Here is a 15,218-nt window from a genome sequence, read left to right on the forward strand (position 1 = left end):
TTTTAGGAGAGGTGAACTGATCTCTCTGTGTGCATGCCAGCCTTTGTGAGAAAGCTGGAGTTCCATTAGCTCTTAAAGATGTGTTTAAACAAGTATCCTTCGATCTTTTATTATGGCATTAAATGTATTTGAATCTTCTCAGTTCTCTTGCTGAGAGGAAAAAAAACACTTCTGTGTATTAAACTCCTGTTAGAAAAAAATATTTGAAGTTTTCTAATGAAGGAAGTATGTAAGAATCAAAACCACTATATGCACAGCCATAATTCTTGTATGGTATTTGTGATGTAGGAATCTGCTGATGCTGAAGGTCCTGTTGTGGAGAAAATCATGAGTAGCCGTTCAGTCAAGAAAAAGGTAAAACAAACACAACCTCTTCCCTCCACATTTTTAAACAAGCTAAGCATATTTCTGCTAAACCCCCATTAAGTTCTCAAAAATGCTTAGATAATTCTAAGTAAAAAATTGTTTTACTGGATAGAGTTGGTTCCCTAAGAATGTCTTTAGATACTATTTATAATGCTTTTGGATAGGCATATAGAAAAGAGATTGCTTGTTTAGTCTTCTGGTCTTTTCTTGCATCTTTTCAAATGAGAAATTTGTTTTTTCCACATGCATACACCTGGACAAAAATTGCTGTGCTCTTCACTTAGAGTAATGTTTCACGGGAGTTTGAGGAGTGAGAGAACCCTTCTGCATCCTAGGATTTTTGTAGTCTTAGCCTTTTGTAGTTTAAAACAAAAAAGTTCTTGCCCATAACTTTTGATGTTTTGACAGTTGTACTTAGCAGCCCATATAAGTTTACTTGAGATCAAGAACATTACATACAGAGGTGTTTTAGTGTGCTCCATGTTGTCCATGTTGCTGTGCTAAGATGGTGAAGAAAATATTGTTTGATTAAATGTGGTTCTTTTTTAATTCTGCCCTGATCACTAATTATGTTCTTATTTTGCTACAGACTCCCCTAATCTACTTGAGAATTTGATTGGCCTTTGTAGTTCCAAATTATTAAACTCTGAGTAGAGTTTAATAATTTTATTTTATAGACTCTTTTGTGTAGTTAGTTCTCTGACTGATCTTACAGATGGACAAAAAAAAAAAGCTTTGATTAGATATATAGATATAAAGCTCATGGTGGTCTTAGTTAACCAAAATATTTATTCTCCTCAAAGTGTTAATTTTTCAAATTCGATGAGGACAAGTTGTGTTTATTCATATATTTTTTGTTATGGGTTCATGTTTTATTTTGTTTTATTTTTATTTTATTAGTACTGCCACAACATCATTAATGGCTTTGTAAACCTAAATTCATGCAGTGTCATGACTGGCTTTGATTGAATTTGGTTCTACATCTTTTACAGCACAAACTCTAGGGCTTGTGTTTTTTTGAAGTCTAGTGCTCTATTTTGTGTTTTAAACCACAGGCTTATTTTTTCAGATAAACTTCAAGTAGTATAAACTTAATAATTAGTTGTCCTGATGGTCTACCAGGTAGGGAGAGGAGAATGTGATCTTTTCATAAATGTCTTTACATTTGAAGCTGTTTTTCACCAATTATGCTTCTCTTCTTCCTCTCCCCTGCAAACAAAGGTGTGATTACTCATGGGGAGTGTGTATTTTGCTGCAGTTTGTGGGAAGTGGTTGGTCTGCTGCCTACATGTCTTTGATTGCAAGCTCTGCTGGAGGCAAGCTCTATTTTGAGCTCTTTCTTTAATGTTTTTTATGGATTGTATTTGCAGGTTTGAGGGGTGTCTCTTGTTTCCTGCTCTTCCTCCCAACACTCCTCTCTATCCCCAAAAAATGGATTTCAGGATGTTAATATTTAACATCTGAAGCATCCAACTGTGCTTTTATTAAAGGTCTTTTACACTCTTACTAACATCATCAAAACCCCAGTTGTTAGATTACTAATCAAAGTAAAATTGCTGCGATCAGGACCAACGCATAAAATAAACATGAGGAAAGGCTTCGCTAGGAAACCTTTCAGTGAATTAGGTTGTAACAAAGATGTTTCGTTCAAATAAAGGACATTAGATAATGAGTACGCTCTTGAAACAGTATTCTTATCTTAAAATTATGCTGCTTTTCTCAAAAATCGCCTTAGTCTAGTTTAGAAGTTACCAGATCCAAAGCAGTACTGTATAGTGTACTTCGGGTATAACAGACAATGTTTTTCCCTGTTGTCCTTAACATGGAATTTTTAATTCTTTTGAACACTCTTACCTCTTGCAGAAAGTGCTAAGCACATGCCTCATACTCTCTTTCTAAACTGTGTCAGTCCTGATGCATTCAGTTCGTACGTGGAAATCTTCCATTTCTCCAATTCTTTCCTTAACCAACTTCATCTCCCTTTGGATTTCTGACACCTGACTTTGAAAAGGCATGGCTGGAACTAAATATGCTATTCAGCACAACAGCATGTGTTTTGGAAAGATGTGGAGTTTGTGGAGCATTGTACCTGCATATTACACATCTGAATTTCTCTTTATGCCTACCAATACATGTCAAGAATTATATCTAGAACTGTATACAAAGGCATACATCTCATCCACAAACTGGTTAGTTTAAAACCAGTTAGTTAGTACTGTGTATCTCTGATTGGTTTCAATATGTATGGCTTCCCATCTTTCATTAATGTGTTCTGTCTGATATTTTTCTAGCAGGTGATCTTCCTGTGTATTTTTTTTTTTTTTTTGGTAGCCCTTACTTGCCTTTACACTTGAGTGACTTGCTCAAATAACTTTTGTATTAGGAAGGGATCATTTATTTCTTCTTCAATTATCTGCAAAGAGTGTGGATAAGATTGTCAATTATGTCACACCTGGGCAATGATCATTTGAAGAATCCTGTGTTGCCCATGTCTGACGTGCTCTTTTAGGATGTCTGCATAACCAGTTTTGGGGGAATTTTGCATAAACGTTCTGTCTCACCTTTTTACTTGGTTAATGCAAACATGAGTTGTGAGGGTTAGACAGTGATGTAAAGAGCATAATCTCTCTCATTCATGATATACTCATGTATTTGTACACACTATTTGAGCACTGGAGATTGTAACTTGATTGGAATTTAGTGTTTTTTCTTTTTTTTTTTTTTTTTTTTTTTTTTTTTTTTTTTTCATTTTCCAAACAGCATGAATGCTAGAATAAGATCTTTAAAAGATTTTTTTTTTTTCCTGAAATACTCTTTCTTTAGTCAAATCTTTGAATCACACTCGCAGAACATATAATAACATAGACCAGTTATTACCTACTACACGACACAATAGCACATTTGACTTGTGAGAGTTACAGGATTTATCAAGATTTACATTGTAAATTATTGTTACTATATTGGCAGATGACAAAAAATACACTTGACTGAAATGCTACAGAGAGGAGTTAAATAGGCTAATACAAAACCTTTATATAAAGGTGTTTAACCACATTGTCACTCTAAGATTGATGAATCTCAAAGGTTCCTGATTTAAAAGTAATAAAGAGATTTGGCCATAATACATTTCAGGGAAAAAAAAGAAGGCAGAATCTTAAAATTAGAGATGACTTCTTAAAGAGTGATTTTGCCTCAGGGAATGGATAGATTCAGATAATAGGATCTTCATTTTTTTATACTTCAGTTTTGACCTCTAATTATGAATACCTTCTTGAGAGATACTCCATTTTATTTATTTATTTATTTTAATTACTATTCTTCAAATTCTTTCCTTTGATGGTGTCTTTGTAAGTGACTGAAAGGCTCATCCCTGCGTATAGGGTTAAAGGATAGCTTATCTTCTTCAGTAGAGGATGCAAGAAGATCAAGAAGTAGTTCCAGTTCCAGGAATAGCTTGTTGCCTTCCATTTCTCCAGGGAGATCTAGGTGGAAGCTGGTATCACTTCTCTCTCAAGAGATGAACATAAACTGTACCAGAGTGATATAAACCCTAAAATGATAAAACCCCTTGTTGGTCTGGAAGAGAAGGGATACTTCATAAACTGAGATTAGGAGTGCATTAACCTGTGATCTAGCACAGTAAAGAAAAAGTTAATGCAGCTACTAGTGTTGCTTTTTAATAGTGCTGCTATTTCGCCAGCAACTTTTCCTTTGAGAGAGAATTCGAAAGATGACAATTCATCCTCTAGTTTTAGAGTACTCTCTCTTTTTCTTTCCTTTTTTTTTTTTTTTTTTTTGATAGGTATAGATATATAGATATAAAATGGAGGGCATTGATTTATACAGGGGTCAACAGTTTCATCTGTTTTGTGTTACATACGATGTTGCAGATGTTGGCTGTCCCTGAAGAAGTATGTAAAACAAAAAATCCTCTTCTATTTAAAACTGTCTCAAAGTTCATTAGCAAACATAAACCGTTAATGTTGTGACAAAAACTGAATTCTAAGTGTGTGCCTGGTGCACTGTCCTTAGTTTGTCCTATGGCTAGGTTCAGGAGTAATACTTTGTTGAATTACATGCCATATGTTATGCAATACTTTGGCACTAGGGATGAGTTAAGAGTAGTCTCAACCCTTAGCACCGAATGCCCTTGGTTTTGCTGGTTTATATCACAACTTTAACCTTGCTTTAAATGTAGTTTTTGGGTGTTAATTTAATTTGGCTGCTCTGTATGTGAGACATCTTGCCTGAGTGAATTTAATTGCACCATTGAGTAAAACTAAAGCCATGAACACTGATGCACTAAAATTCTAGCAGAGGTATAAGGTTTAGTTTTATATGGCTTCTTGTTTGGAGTTATTAACTATATGGAGGAATAAACCCCCTTTAAAACTCTTTTTTAAAACATTACAAAACCCACAATGTAAAGTTGCCATGAGCCAGCCAAAAATAATACATATGGCATTCAGGAGTGCAGTTGCTAATTGGCTGCTGCCTGAGAAAATGGTACACTTGGCTTCTACTTAACACTGTGGGTTTGGCAGAAAGCCAGATTTGGGGTGAGGTTGTGAATGAAGCTGCATGTGGTTAGGGAGGAGTTCAAATGATTCATGTCTTGGAAGTTGTAGTAAGCAGTGCAGTATGTACTTGGGTAAGCTGCTGGGGGAAACTCCTTACCCATGTCCTCCTCCCACCTACATTTTCCTACCCCTCCACTTGTCTCTGTATGTGGGCATCATGTTGTTTGTTTTAATCAATAATTTAATCGGGGCTGCTCAGTGTTTTAATTCATGTTTCAACAATTCTTTTCTTCTAGACGGAGAATGGAGAGGAGGTAGAAGTAGAGGAATTCTATGTAAAGTACAAAAACTTGTAAGTAATGTTACAGGTTTGATTCATGTTTTTGAGTTCACGTAGTAGTTGTTAAAAACTGGATTTGTTAACAACATAGCTTACTATCAAGCTTCAAACATGGCTAATGTTTAATCCAAACCAGTAGCAACTACATAAGGAAGTAGTTGCATTGGTGGTAGCAGGCCTAGTAATGTCTCCTTAATTTGTATTCTCTCTAAAATGAAATACATACGTAAAATTGCTCTACTATTAAACTTTAATTTAAGGCTCATTATCCATGTGCAGTTTCCTGAGCACGTTTATTTATCTGTATTGATCTAATTGCAACTATAGAGTTTTAATCTCATAATGTGCGTGCAAACTAATCAAAAATAACCCATAATGTTGCTTCAAAAACAAGATTTGCGTTCAAGAAAATGTACTATGAAAACAACGAGATAGCTGCCGCTCCATAACAGGGATGTTACAGGGGTGCAAACAGCATGTTCCTTACTTCTGGTCTTTGAAACTGCAGTGCCATCAGTATTTAAAATAACATACTTCACAGCTGGATAAGCTCATTTTTCTTTAAGGTGAATAGTATGGCTTCTTTAATTTCAGAAACTTTTCTACCTGAGGGGCAGAAATTCACTTAACGTGAGTTTCTCACAGTTAGCTGACTTCACTTTAAATACACTGCCACCTTCATACCCTTTGTGCTACATTGATGGTTGCATGATGTTTAATAGCTTAATGATGGTTTGTTAGTTTTATTACATTGGAATATATTTGTTGTATTAACTATTTGTGTGGTACGCTTCTTAGACTGTCAAAAGCTCTATTGCTTCATTTATCAAGTAGGACAAGTCATTTTGGCAGAGATGCTGTTTCTCAGTTGAAACTTTGTGTTCTTAAAGATCAACTGCCATGGAACTGGGTTTTTCAACCTTTTTACAAGGGTTTTTCTTTTACTTCTGGAAATGCTTAAACTTAAATTGACTGGTATGCAACTTCTAATTATAGTGCTGTTCTCAAAAAATATAGTGTATATCATGTTAGTGTATGAAATGTTTACACATATTCTTATTAACTTCTTAAAATCTTACTATCTGCTAGAGTATGACATTAACTGGTGACGTACGTCTTGTACAGTAATTATATTTGAGTGTGACCAATAAAAATCATCTTAGTGTGAAACACTAAATGTATGGGGTATGTATATAAATTTTATTGGGGTGGGAGTTGTTTTTATTTACTGACCAGTTTCTCCATTAGTAAGTATAAGTGCTCCCAGTAAAGGTGATTTGTTCATACCTTGTATTATGAAGAGGGTAGTGTCTGGATTCCAAATGCAGCACTACAATGGGCTGAAAAGGTGTAGCTGAACTAGTGGTATACACAGGAATATGCAATAGAAGTGCAGTTTTGAGTAAGATTTTCTGTTTTGTCTTCTAGTTCTTACCTTCATTGCCAGTGGGCATCTGTGGAAGAGCTGGACAAAGACAAGAGAATTCAGCAGAAGATTAAGCGGTTTAAGGCAAAACAGGGCCAGAACAAATTCCTTTCAGAAGTATGTTTGTTTGGTTCTTTTAGATATTTAAGGGATGTTCTTATGAATTCTTTTTTCATATAGAAGCAGAAGATTTTGAACAACTGCAATATATCAGTGGCATTTATTCTGATATAAAATACAACTGTATTTGATCCAAGTCTAGCAAATTTATGAAGTTCAAGTGATCCATCCTGACTTTATAGCTTTTACTATATATTTTTTTTCTTAAAGCGAATGGTTAGTTGTTCATCTTGTAAGCATGACTCTTACTGAATCAGTGCCAGGTCTGTCTTCTCGGGAGCCGATTATGCCAGAAAAATGCATCACATTTTTCTGTGTTATGGACTGCTGCTCACTAGGGATTCTAAGCTTTTTATCATCAATTTAATTTCACTTAGAGCCATAAGCAGTAGTGTGGCAGGGGTCCTGTCAATAAAAGACCAGATCTGCTGGTTTGTGTTTCTAAAAGCTTACCTTTCAGTAAAATGCTATCCTTTGAGAAAAAACAGGTTCATGTGGTACCCTATTTATTTATTTATATTTGTTATTACTGTATAGTTCAAGTTAAACAAAACCTGTTTGAAATTGAAAACTTTCACAGAGTCACCACAGGTTTCTGATTAAGTGCATCCGATTGATATATTCTGATAAAATTTACAGGAATTTGGGGGAGGAGGGATCAATATCATATACTTCTAGGGCAGAGTATAGGAAGTCTATGAACATGATGTCGAAACATCCAAAAAATACTTTGATATTATTATAAAATGGGGTGGCAACTACAAAGAATTAGCTGCATCATATAATGTTAATACCTAAAGAATTAAAATAAATTAACTTTCAAGACTCCTGATATTTCTGTCTTTAAAGAAGTTAATAAATATGTGGAAATTTAGAGGAGCAGTCAATACAGTATATCAAGCCATTAAGCAGCATAATTGTAGAATTTAACATCTGTTTTAAGTGAAGAAACCCACAAATGCTTCTTTTTAAACTTTTTTTATATCTATTTCCAAGTGTGTAACAAATTATTTTAAGTACCTGCAACTTGTGTTTGTTTTTAGAAAAAGCTATCAAAATGTACCTAGTCTTTACTACTTTTGTCTGTTTTTTTTTTTCATTGGAGATCTTGAAAGTGTAAAGTGAAACATACTGCTTTTGTACTCTAGTGAATCCTGTAAGTTCTTGAAGGGATAAGAAAGGATATAACAAACGGTGATTTTTGGTGAAACTGTAAACACGCAGTGCTTTTTCTGTGTTTCTGAAATAATAATCTTTGAATCTTGCTTATAAAGCAGTCAGACAATTTCTGTAGTTAAAATAATCCAAAGGCACTTAGTGTACAAGGCTCTAATTTCTTTATTGCAAGCTGTAGTTTTCAAGAATGCTAAATGCATTGCATGCCATAAGCCTTTTCGATTGCTCATTAGTGAATTGTAATTTCACACTTCATTTAAAATATTCTTAAACATTCTCTCACAGTAAAAGGTTTCACACAGTAATTAAGAGGCCCAGTTAACAAAGTCTGAGAAGTCTGATTCCCTCACGGGGAATGATCTTGCTGAATTGTAGCATTTCAATTAACATGTTGAAGTTTGCCAAATATAAATTCTATGTCACCGTGACCCAAAATATTATTGCCTGGTGAAATATATAATAATTTTTCCTCTCAGGAAGAGCTAATAAAGATATCTTGTATATTTTTTTTGACTGTTTCCTTGAACAGATTGATGATGAGCTTTTTAATCCAGATTATGTGGAAGTTGATCGAATCATGGATTTTTCACGTAGCACAGATGATAATGGAGAGGTAAACAGAACTTCTAATGTATTTGTGGTCATGTAGACATTGTGTTTAGAATTTGTTCTTTATTTGAATATATTAAGCACTTTCTGAAGCTAAATATGTATGCATGCAGAAAATAGGAAGGCATTTCAGAAAACATTCACTAATATAGTGATTTCCCTGGAATAAAGGGGCCTTAATTCCATACTTCTGTGTTACCTATATTTGATACAAAGCAAAGCAAAAAACCTTCTATATAGGTAGAAGTATGATTTCCATGCCGGTAATACGGAACTTAAATCAAGTGTGCAAGTCATTGCTAAATGGGTGTTAATATTGTAAATAATAATTTAAACTATGCAGAAGAGGTCCTGGGTTTACTGTTTCTTACTTTTTATGACCTGTTCTGCACAGCAAGATCACTTTGTTTTCTCAGAGACTCCTTTTTGGTCTTGGGAGAATAGAAAGTTTCACTGTCTGCATCAGTGTTTCCATACTGCTTGTTCTGTGAATGGTGGATTTTGGGTTGCTTGAAATTGTAAAAATTGGAAAATGAATATTGTTTTACTTTAAAATTTCAGTTTAATATTAGTGATTTCAAATATAGTGTTGTGCTCCTTTCGGTGGTGAACCTGCATTCCCTCCATTCTAATGTGACTTCATTAGGTCGTTAAGACGTCAACCTGCTGTTTGCTTATCCTTTTGGCTGATTCAGACTTTTAGGTCTGGTAATGCTCTTTGAATTTATCTAGCCTGCAGATCTCCTGTAAAAATGATTATGTTTTTATTGTTTTAAATTGTGTTCTGATCTTATTTTTATCTTAACAAAGCCTGTAACGCATTATCTGGTGAAATGGTGTTCGCTTCCTTACGAAGACAGCACTTGGGAGCTCAAACAAGACATCGACCAAGCTAAGATTGAAGAATTTGAGAAACTGATGTCTAGGGAGCCAGAAATGGAGCGTGTGGTAAGAATTGGCTCTGTACAGAGGATTTTATTTGAAAATAGTAAAGTAATGTGGTCTTTCAGAAACCACTAATGGGATTTGCTGTATTTGAAACAGGAGCGACCTCCTGCTGATGACTGGAAGAAATCGGAGAGTTCCAGGGAGTATAAAAACAATAACAAACTCAGGGAATACCAGTTGGAGGGAGTAAACTGGCTTCTTTTCAATTGGTACAACACGTACGTAAAATATTGCTTACTACTGAATCCTGCTTGGAAAAGCTATTATAGATTATATGCAATGATAACATTTTAAAGTAGCCTTCTCAAATGAGCTTTTAGAATTATTTACATCTTTCATTTTATACTGCAGGAGTTGTGTACAAACTATTTTGGGGGGCATGACATAATGTTACGTAAAACATTAAGCGTTAAGTTAGGAAGAAAACATTAAGACTGTTTTTGTTATATTTTCAGACGAAACTGCATTTTAGCAGATGAAATGGGGTTGGGAAAGACTATCCAGTCCATTACGTTTCTCTATGAGATATATTTGAAAGGAATCCATGGTCCTTTCTTGGTTATTGCACCGTTGTCCACAATTCCCAACTGGGAAAGGGAGTTCCGCACCTGGACAGAATTGAATGTGGTTGTGTATCATGGGAGTCAAGCAAGCCGGCGGACCATTCAGTTGTATGAAATGTATTTCAAAGATCCACAGGTAAAAGTGGTGTGTTTTTTTTTTTTCTTTCCCCCTGTGTATGCTTTACTGTTACTAATTAATCTTGGGTTACAAGCGTCAATTAAGTTTTCAGTACTGATATGGTAGGTTTCAACTAATAATAAGGGCGTATGTATTATGGAAGCGACAGGATTTTTTAATAGTAGCCAGGAGATTGGCTGGAAATTAGAGCAGGACCAAGAGTTACTGCGATGGTGACTCTTGTTCAGGTTTTCATTATTTCATGTGAGGGTTACATTGTTTTGCATTCCTGAGGAGGAAGCAGGCAGAAGAGATTCTTAATGGAGAAACTGCTTTAATTGCAACTAAGCTTAAAAATCAATCTTTGCCTACCATTCCAGGAAAAGACTAGCTTGCAGAAATTAAACTTGTTGATGCTTCTTTATCAAATTTTGTAAGTCAGATGCATTTTGAATCTGTTACTACATTCTTGTTGAATAGTCCTTATGAGAGAAGGAGACAAATAAAAAAAAAAAAAAAGTAAAAAAGAGGATTGGAAGCAGAAAATTATTTCCAAAAAGGAAACTATAAAGAACAACAGCTCTCCACATTTAAACACGTGGCTTTGCTCAGAGTAAGTAAACAGGACTGGGAAAAATAATGTGCATACATTGAATCTTTTTGCAAAGCAACATAAGCCTCCTTACTTAAGAGGAAGGAAAAAAAAAGTGGAAGTTCAACCTGATTTGATATATTGTGGAGTATTATTTCCAACAGAGTTTAAGAAGTGATAGTGGTGAATTCATATATTTAGATTTTCTGTAAAGCATTTGATTTTATGCCACCAGATATTTTGATTAATAAACTAGAATGATATAAAATCAATATGGCACACATTAAGTGGATTTAAAACTGGCTAACTGATATTTCTCAATGTAATTGTAAATGAGAAATGATTTACATTTCCAGCATAGTTCTTCAGGGATTGGTTCTTGTCCATGAGCTATATAACACTTTTATCAATGATCTGAAAGAAAACATAAAATCATTACTGAGGAATTTTTCAAATTGCACAAAGATGGGGAGAGTGGTAAATAACTAAGACAGTTCAGGGATAGAGAGTAAACTGTGTTACTTAGTAAATTGGATCCAAACTAACAACATTCAGACTAGCTACATATAAGGCTATCTGTGAATAAGGCACGGAGATCGTTCCTACAGCAGGGAGAGCTCTGTTATGGAAAGGCTGTAAGACAAATGCACATCCTTTTGTGTCATGACGCACAACCGGTTAAACACAAGTTCATACTGCAAGGCAGTGGTTAAAAGATAAGTCTAATGCAAGTATGTAGGAGGAAAAATGTTTATTACAAGTGAAAACATTACAACATTGTTCTGTTTGTCACTAATGTAGTGAGTGGTCTGGTTCTGCCTAGTTCTCATGCACTTTCTTCAAAAAGTGTTGAAAAACTAGAGCCCTTAAAGAAAAGCTGTGAGGATGGTTGCAAGGTAGAAAACACTTTTACAGGGAAAGATCTGAGTAAAAACTATTTTAAAGATGATGACTATGGTACAACTTGACATGCCAACAGGGCAAACAGAAGCAGGTACTTAAATCTAGTGGAAAAACATAGTAATTTATAGTAGCTACAGGTTAGATCTGTTTGGCCTAGAAAATATTGTATTTTCTCAGCAATTTATCAAAGAAACTTCCAAAACAAAATCAGATACAGTGCTGTAAAAGATGATTGATTTGAATAACAGTTGCTGCACTGAGGTATAATGACTTGCATTACTTAGGATTAATAATTGCATTTAGCTTCTTACCTAGATGTATAATGAACTGGAATTAAGTGATTTATATTTTGGGATAATAATCGCATTTGACTTTGTGCCTAAATGTATAATACACAAATGAACCAGAATTAATTGATTTGTATTTTTATCTGTTTCAAATATTATTTATAATCAAGGAGAAATGATATTTTGTATCAATTTTTTTAAATGGTTTTATACAAATATTGTCTCTGTTTTACTGAAGTATTTCCTGATATTAAAAATTAGGTTTGTTTCTTTGGTTATTTAAATGGCACTTCTTTCAGTGTGTCCATCCCCATAGGATGCAGCAGTTGACATAGCCTGAAACCTGAGGGACTGTCGTCAGAAAATTCCCACATCCTGTGCATGTTCTCAGTGTAATTTTGACAATATTGTTTTGTTCATCTAAGGTCTAGTTGCTGCAGGAAATTCTGTTTGTCCTGTCGCCATGTTCTTCACTCTTCTTGCAATAACCACGTAGCGAGTAATGGCACAGAACAAATGAACCAGTTCCTGCTAGCTTTGCTCTATCAACTGGCTTGAGTCAGACAATTGCCATGGTTGGGCATAAAGCAGGAATGGAGGCAACTCTTCCTTTTGGTGACAGCTTAGATGTATCGTGAAATCACATTCTGTCTTCGGTTCTCCGTAGGATTCTGTCTGCTGTGAAATGCACGGTAGAAACTGAATTACAGGGGAAAAAAATCTCTTCGTTTTCTGACAAAACGAATCGGCATGTAGTGTTCAGTCTGTCATCCTTTAAATCCCCATCAGCAGGCATATGATGGGGAATGAGGAGGGAGCGAAGGCAAGGCAAGCTTTGGCACTATCATTTCTGGTCCCCTTGCCAAACACATCAACTCAAACATTGGCATCTTTGGCTTTTTAGGTCTTAACATGAAAGAGGCCTCTCAAGCTGAGCAGATTCTCAAAAAGACAGCTGAATGTTGTGAAAATCTGTCTTTGAAGGGCAATAAAAAAAAAAAAAAAAAAAAAAAAGCCTAAGAAGCTCCTAACCCATCTGCAGTAGTTTGGTTTTCAGAAGCACCACCAGTAATCAGAGTCAAGTTGTAATGAAAACATTGTAGAGAGTGGTTGATAATGAAATAATTTTTTTCAGTGGTGTGACTTTGAAACTAAGGACAGCTGCCTTCTGCCTTGCTGTTTGTGAGGGTCACTGTGAGAAGCCTCTTTGGGTATTCCTGAGCAGTACAACAGAGAGGCCCTTCTGGAGGCCTTCCCTGCTTGGAACACCAAACCCTTTTCTGTAGTATCCTACCTCTGAGAAAGTCCTGTTGTAAGATCAGGAAAACTATACATGCCAAATAAAAATAAGGGCAGAGCCCTGCAAAAGAGTTGATGTGTTTGAGGGAAATTTGCTTTGCAGTGTAATGACTAAGAAGAGAAGCCACCTGGCCCATGTGTAGAGACAGGATACCTTTACCTGGTTGATTTTAACTGAAAATAATGCCATTAATATTCAGGACTCTTTCTGGCTTGTGTGGTTTGTTCCTTTTGGACTCAGTGGGTGTTGATTTAACAGAGTATTTACTTGTTTGCGTTGTTTTCTTCCTTGCTGAGAAGCCACAGAGCTATGGTTAGCACACAGCACTGTAAGGCAGTATTTCACCAACAGGAACTCTGTCTTTCACCAAAGATGTCAAGTTGTGTTTTACAGAGTGGGTGAGACTTTGTTTTCCAGACGCCTTTCTGCTATAATTAGTAAATATGTGTGTTCCTCGCATCTGTTCTCTGCTTCATCAACACGGAGGCTGAGGCTGGTGGGAGAAGATCGTGTTAATCTTTCCAAGTTCCCACTGGTGGAATGTGCATCTTTTTAGTAGTCTGGTCCTTATACATATCCACTGGTCCTCTCAATTTGTATCTGCTAAGAGGTAGTGCCCCCAAGCTTTATGCTCATATCTAATTATTGCACCTTGTGGGCTGCCTCTGTTGCTTTAGTTACTTCCAGAAGAATTTCCTGTACAGAACAGAAAACTATTTCCCATGAGGAGGACTGACTTCCTCAAATGGAAAAAGTTCTCTGAGTACGTTGATGCGAAATTGCTGTGTTTCCAGCATCAGAGAACTTCATTTGGATGCCACACTGAAACACAGTAAACTGATATCCTGGCTGTCTAAGTCACCTGTGAAAGCACTGTAGGTCACTTTCCTGATAATTTCTACATTTACATTTCTCAAATGTGAGAGGAATAGGATTACTTAGGATTCTTTCCCATACTTTCCTGAGTCTTTGAGGCCCAAAGCAGCTGAATAACTTCATCATTCACCTTCAGAAGCTCTTGGAGCTTCTGTTTAATTCTCTCCTATGTTCACTCACTTCAGCACAGCATTTGACTCTTCTGGACAACCATTGCTGTAGCTCTGAAATGTGAGCTGTTGTGTCAAAACCACCCTTCGTAATTTAATGTGAGATTTAGACAGCTCTAAATATATAATCCAGGGTGGTTCTGATGATTTTTGCTTCACCTGGATGAACTGCTTTACGTAGGGATCATTTTTGTAGAGCGCTGCTTGCCAAACACTATACATGCACTCGCTCATGGAAGTGTTTCCTACTACTTGGAAAGAATCGCCTCGGCTGCGTTCTCATATCTTCAAAGTTCTTGAAAAGATCTGGTTCTTGAAAAGATCACAGTGTTTCAGCTTACTGGCTTTCTAGTTACTTGGTGTATCTTCATCCGCTGTTTGTTAGGTAACAACTGTGTATCTCCTGAGAAGGTCAATGTTTCTGGAATATGCTATGGGGAAGGCACTGTCGAGCAGGTCATTACTTCCTATGAAGTGCTCTTGATATGCATATACAGAATTAGTGCTGAGCTCAAGGCACAAGATTTCCAACCATTTCCAAGAGTGGGTAGCCAATTCTGATCCCCACAGTTTGGAGAGGATTATATGCATGTCACTTACAAAAGCATTCAGACTTGTGTGTATTTGAAGGAAGTGAAGGCCATCTTCCTGTGAAATACCTTTCTTTTGAAATGTTCTCAGTATAGAACCCACAACATACTGTTCTCAAAGCAGGACACACTTTGAACTTGGATGGTGCTTATCCTAGCAGAGATGGGGTTCCTGTGAAGACAAAGTACCACTTGAGATATTCAGTTACATATTTCTTTGAACAAGATTAGGCAGCAATATGGCACAGTGTCAGAAAGATGTTCATTTTATGGTTTTGTGTAGAGTTTTTTCAGGGTTTTTCTGAAACAGGCTT

At 35.9% G+C, this 15,218-nt stretch overlaps 1 protein-coding gene across 5 annotated transcripts in view; it reads left to right on the forward strand.

The window, feature by feature from the left end:
• The window catches only part of CHD7 (chromodomain helicase DNA binding protein 7), a 128,761-nt gene that overhangs the window by 83,093 nt on the left and 30,450 nt on the right, over positions 1 to 15,218 (forward strand). For all 5 annotated transcript variants that reach the window (XM_082754275.1, XM_082754277.1, XM_082754278.1 and 2 more), the window contains 7 exons: positions 289 to 354; positions 5,183 to 5,238; positions 6,655 to 6,769; positions 8,478 to 8,561; positions 9,368 to 9,505; positions 9,602 to 9,723; positions 9,961 to 10,204. In XM_082754275.1, coding sequence (XP_082610401.1) covers positions 289 to 354; positions 5,183 to 5,238; positions 6,655 to 6,769; positions 8,478 to 8,561; positions 9,368 to 9,505; positions 9,602 to 9,723; positions 9,961 to 10,204 — 825 coding nt within the window. The remainder of the gene's footprint in view (positions 1 to 288; positions 355 to 5,182; positions 5,239 to 6,654; positions 6,770 to 8,477; positions 8,562 to 9,367; positions 9,506 to 9,601; positions 9,724 to 9,960; positions 10,205 to 15,218) is intronic.

This window comes from Aythya marila, assembly GCF_965140915.1.
Source record: "Aythya marila genome assembly, chromosome: 2".
Taxonomy (NCBI): Eukaryota; Metazoa; Chordata; class Aves; order Anseriformes; family Anatidae; genus Aythya; species Aythya marila.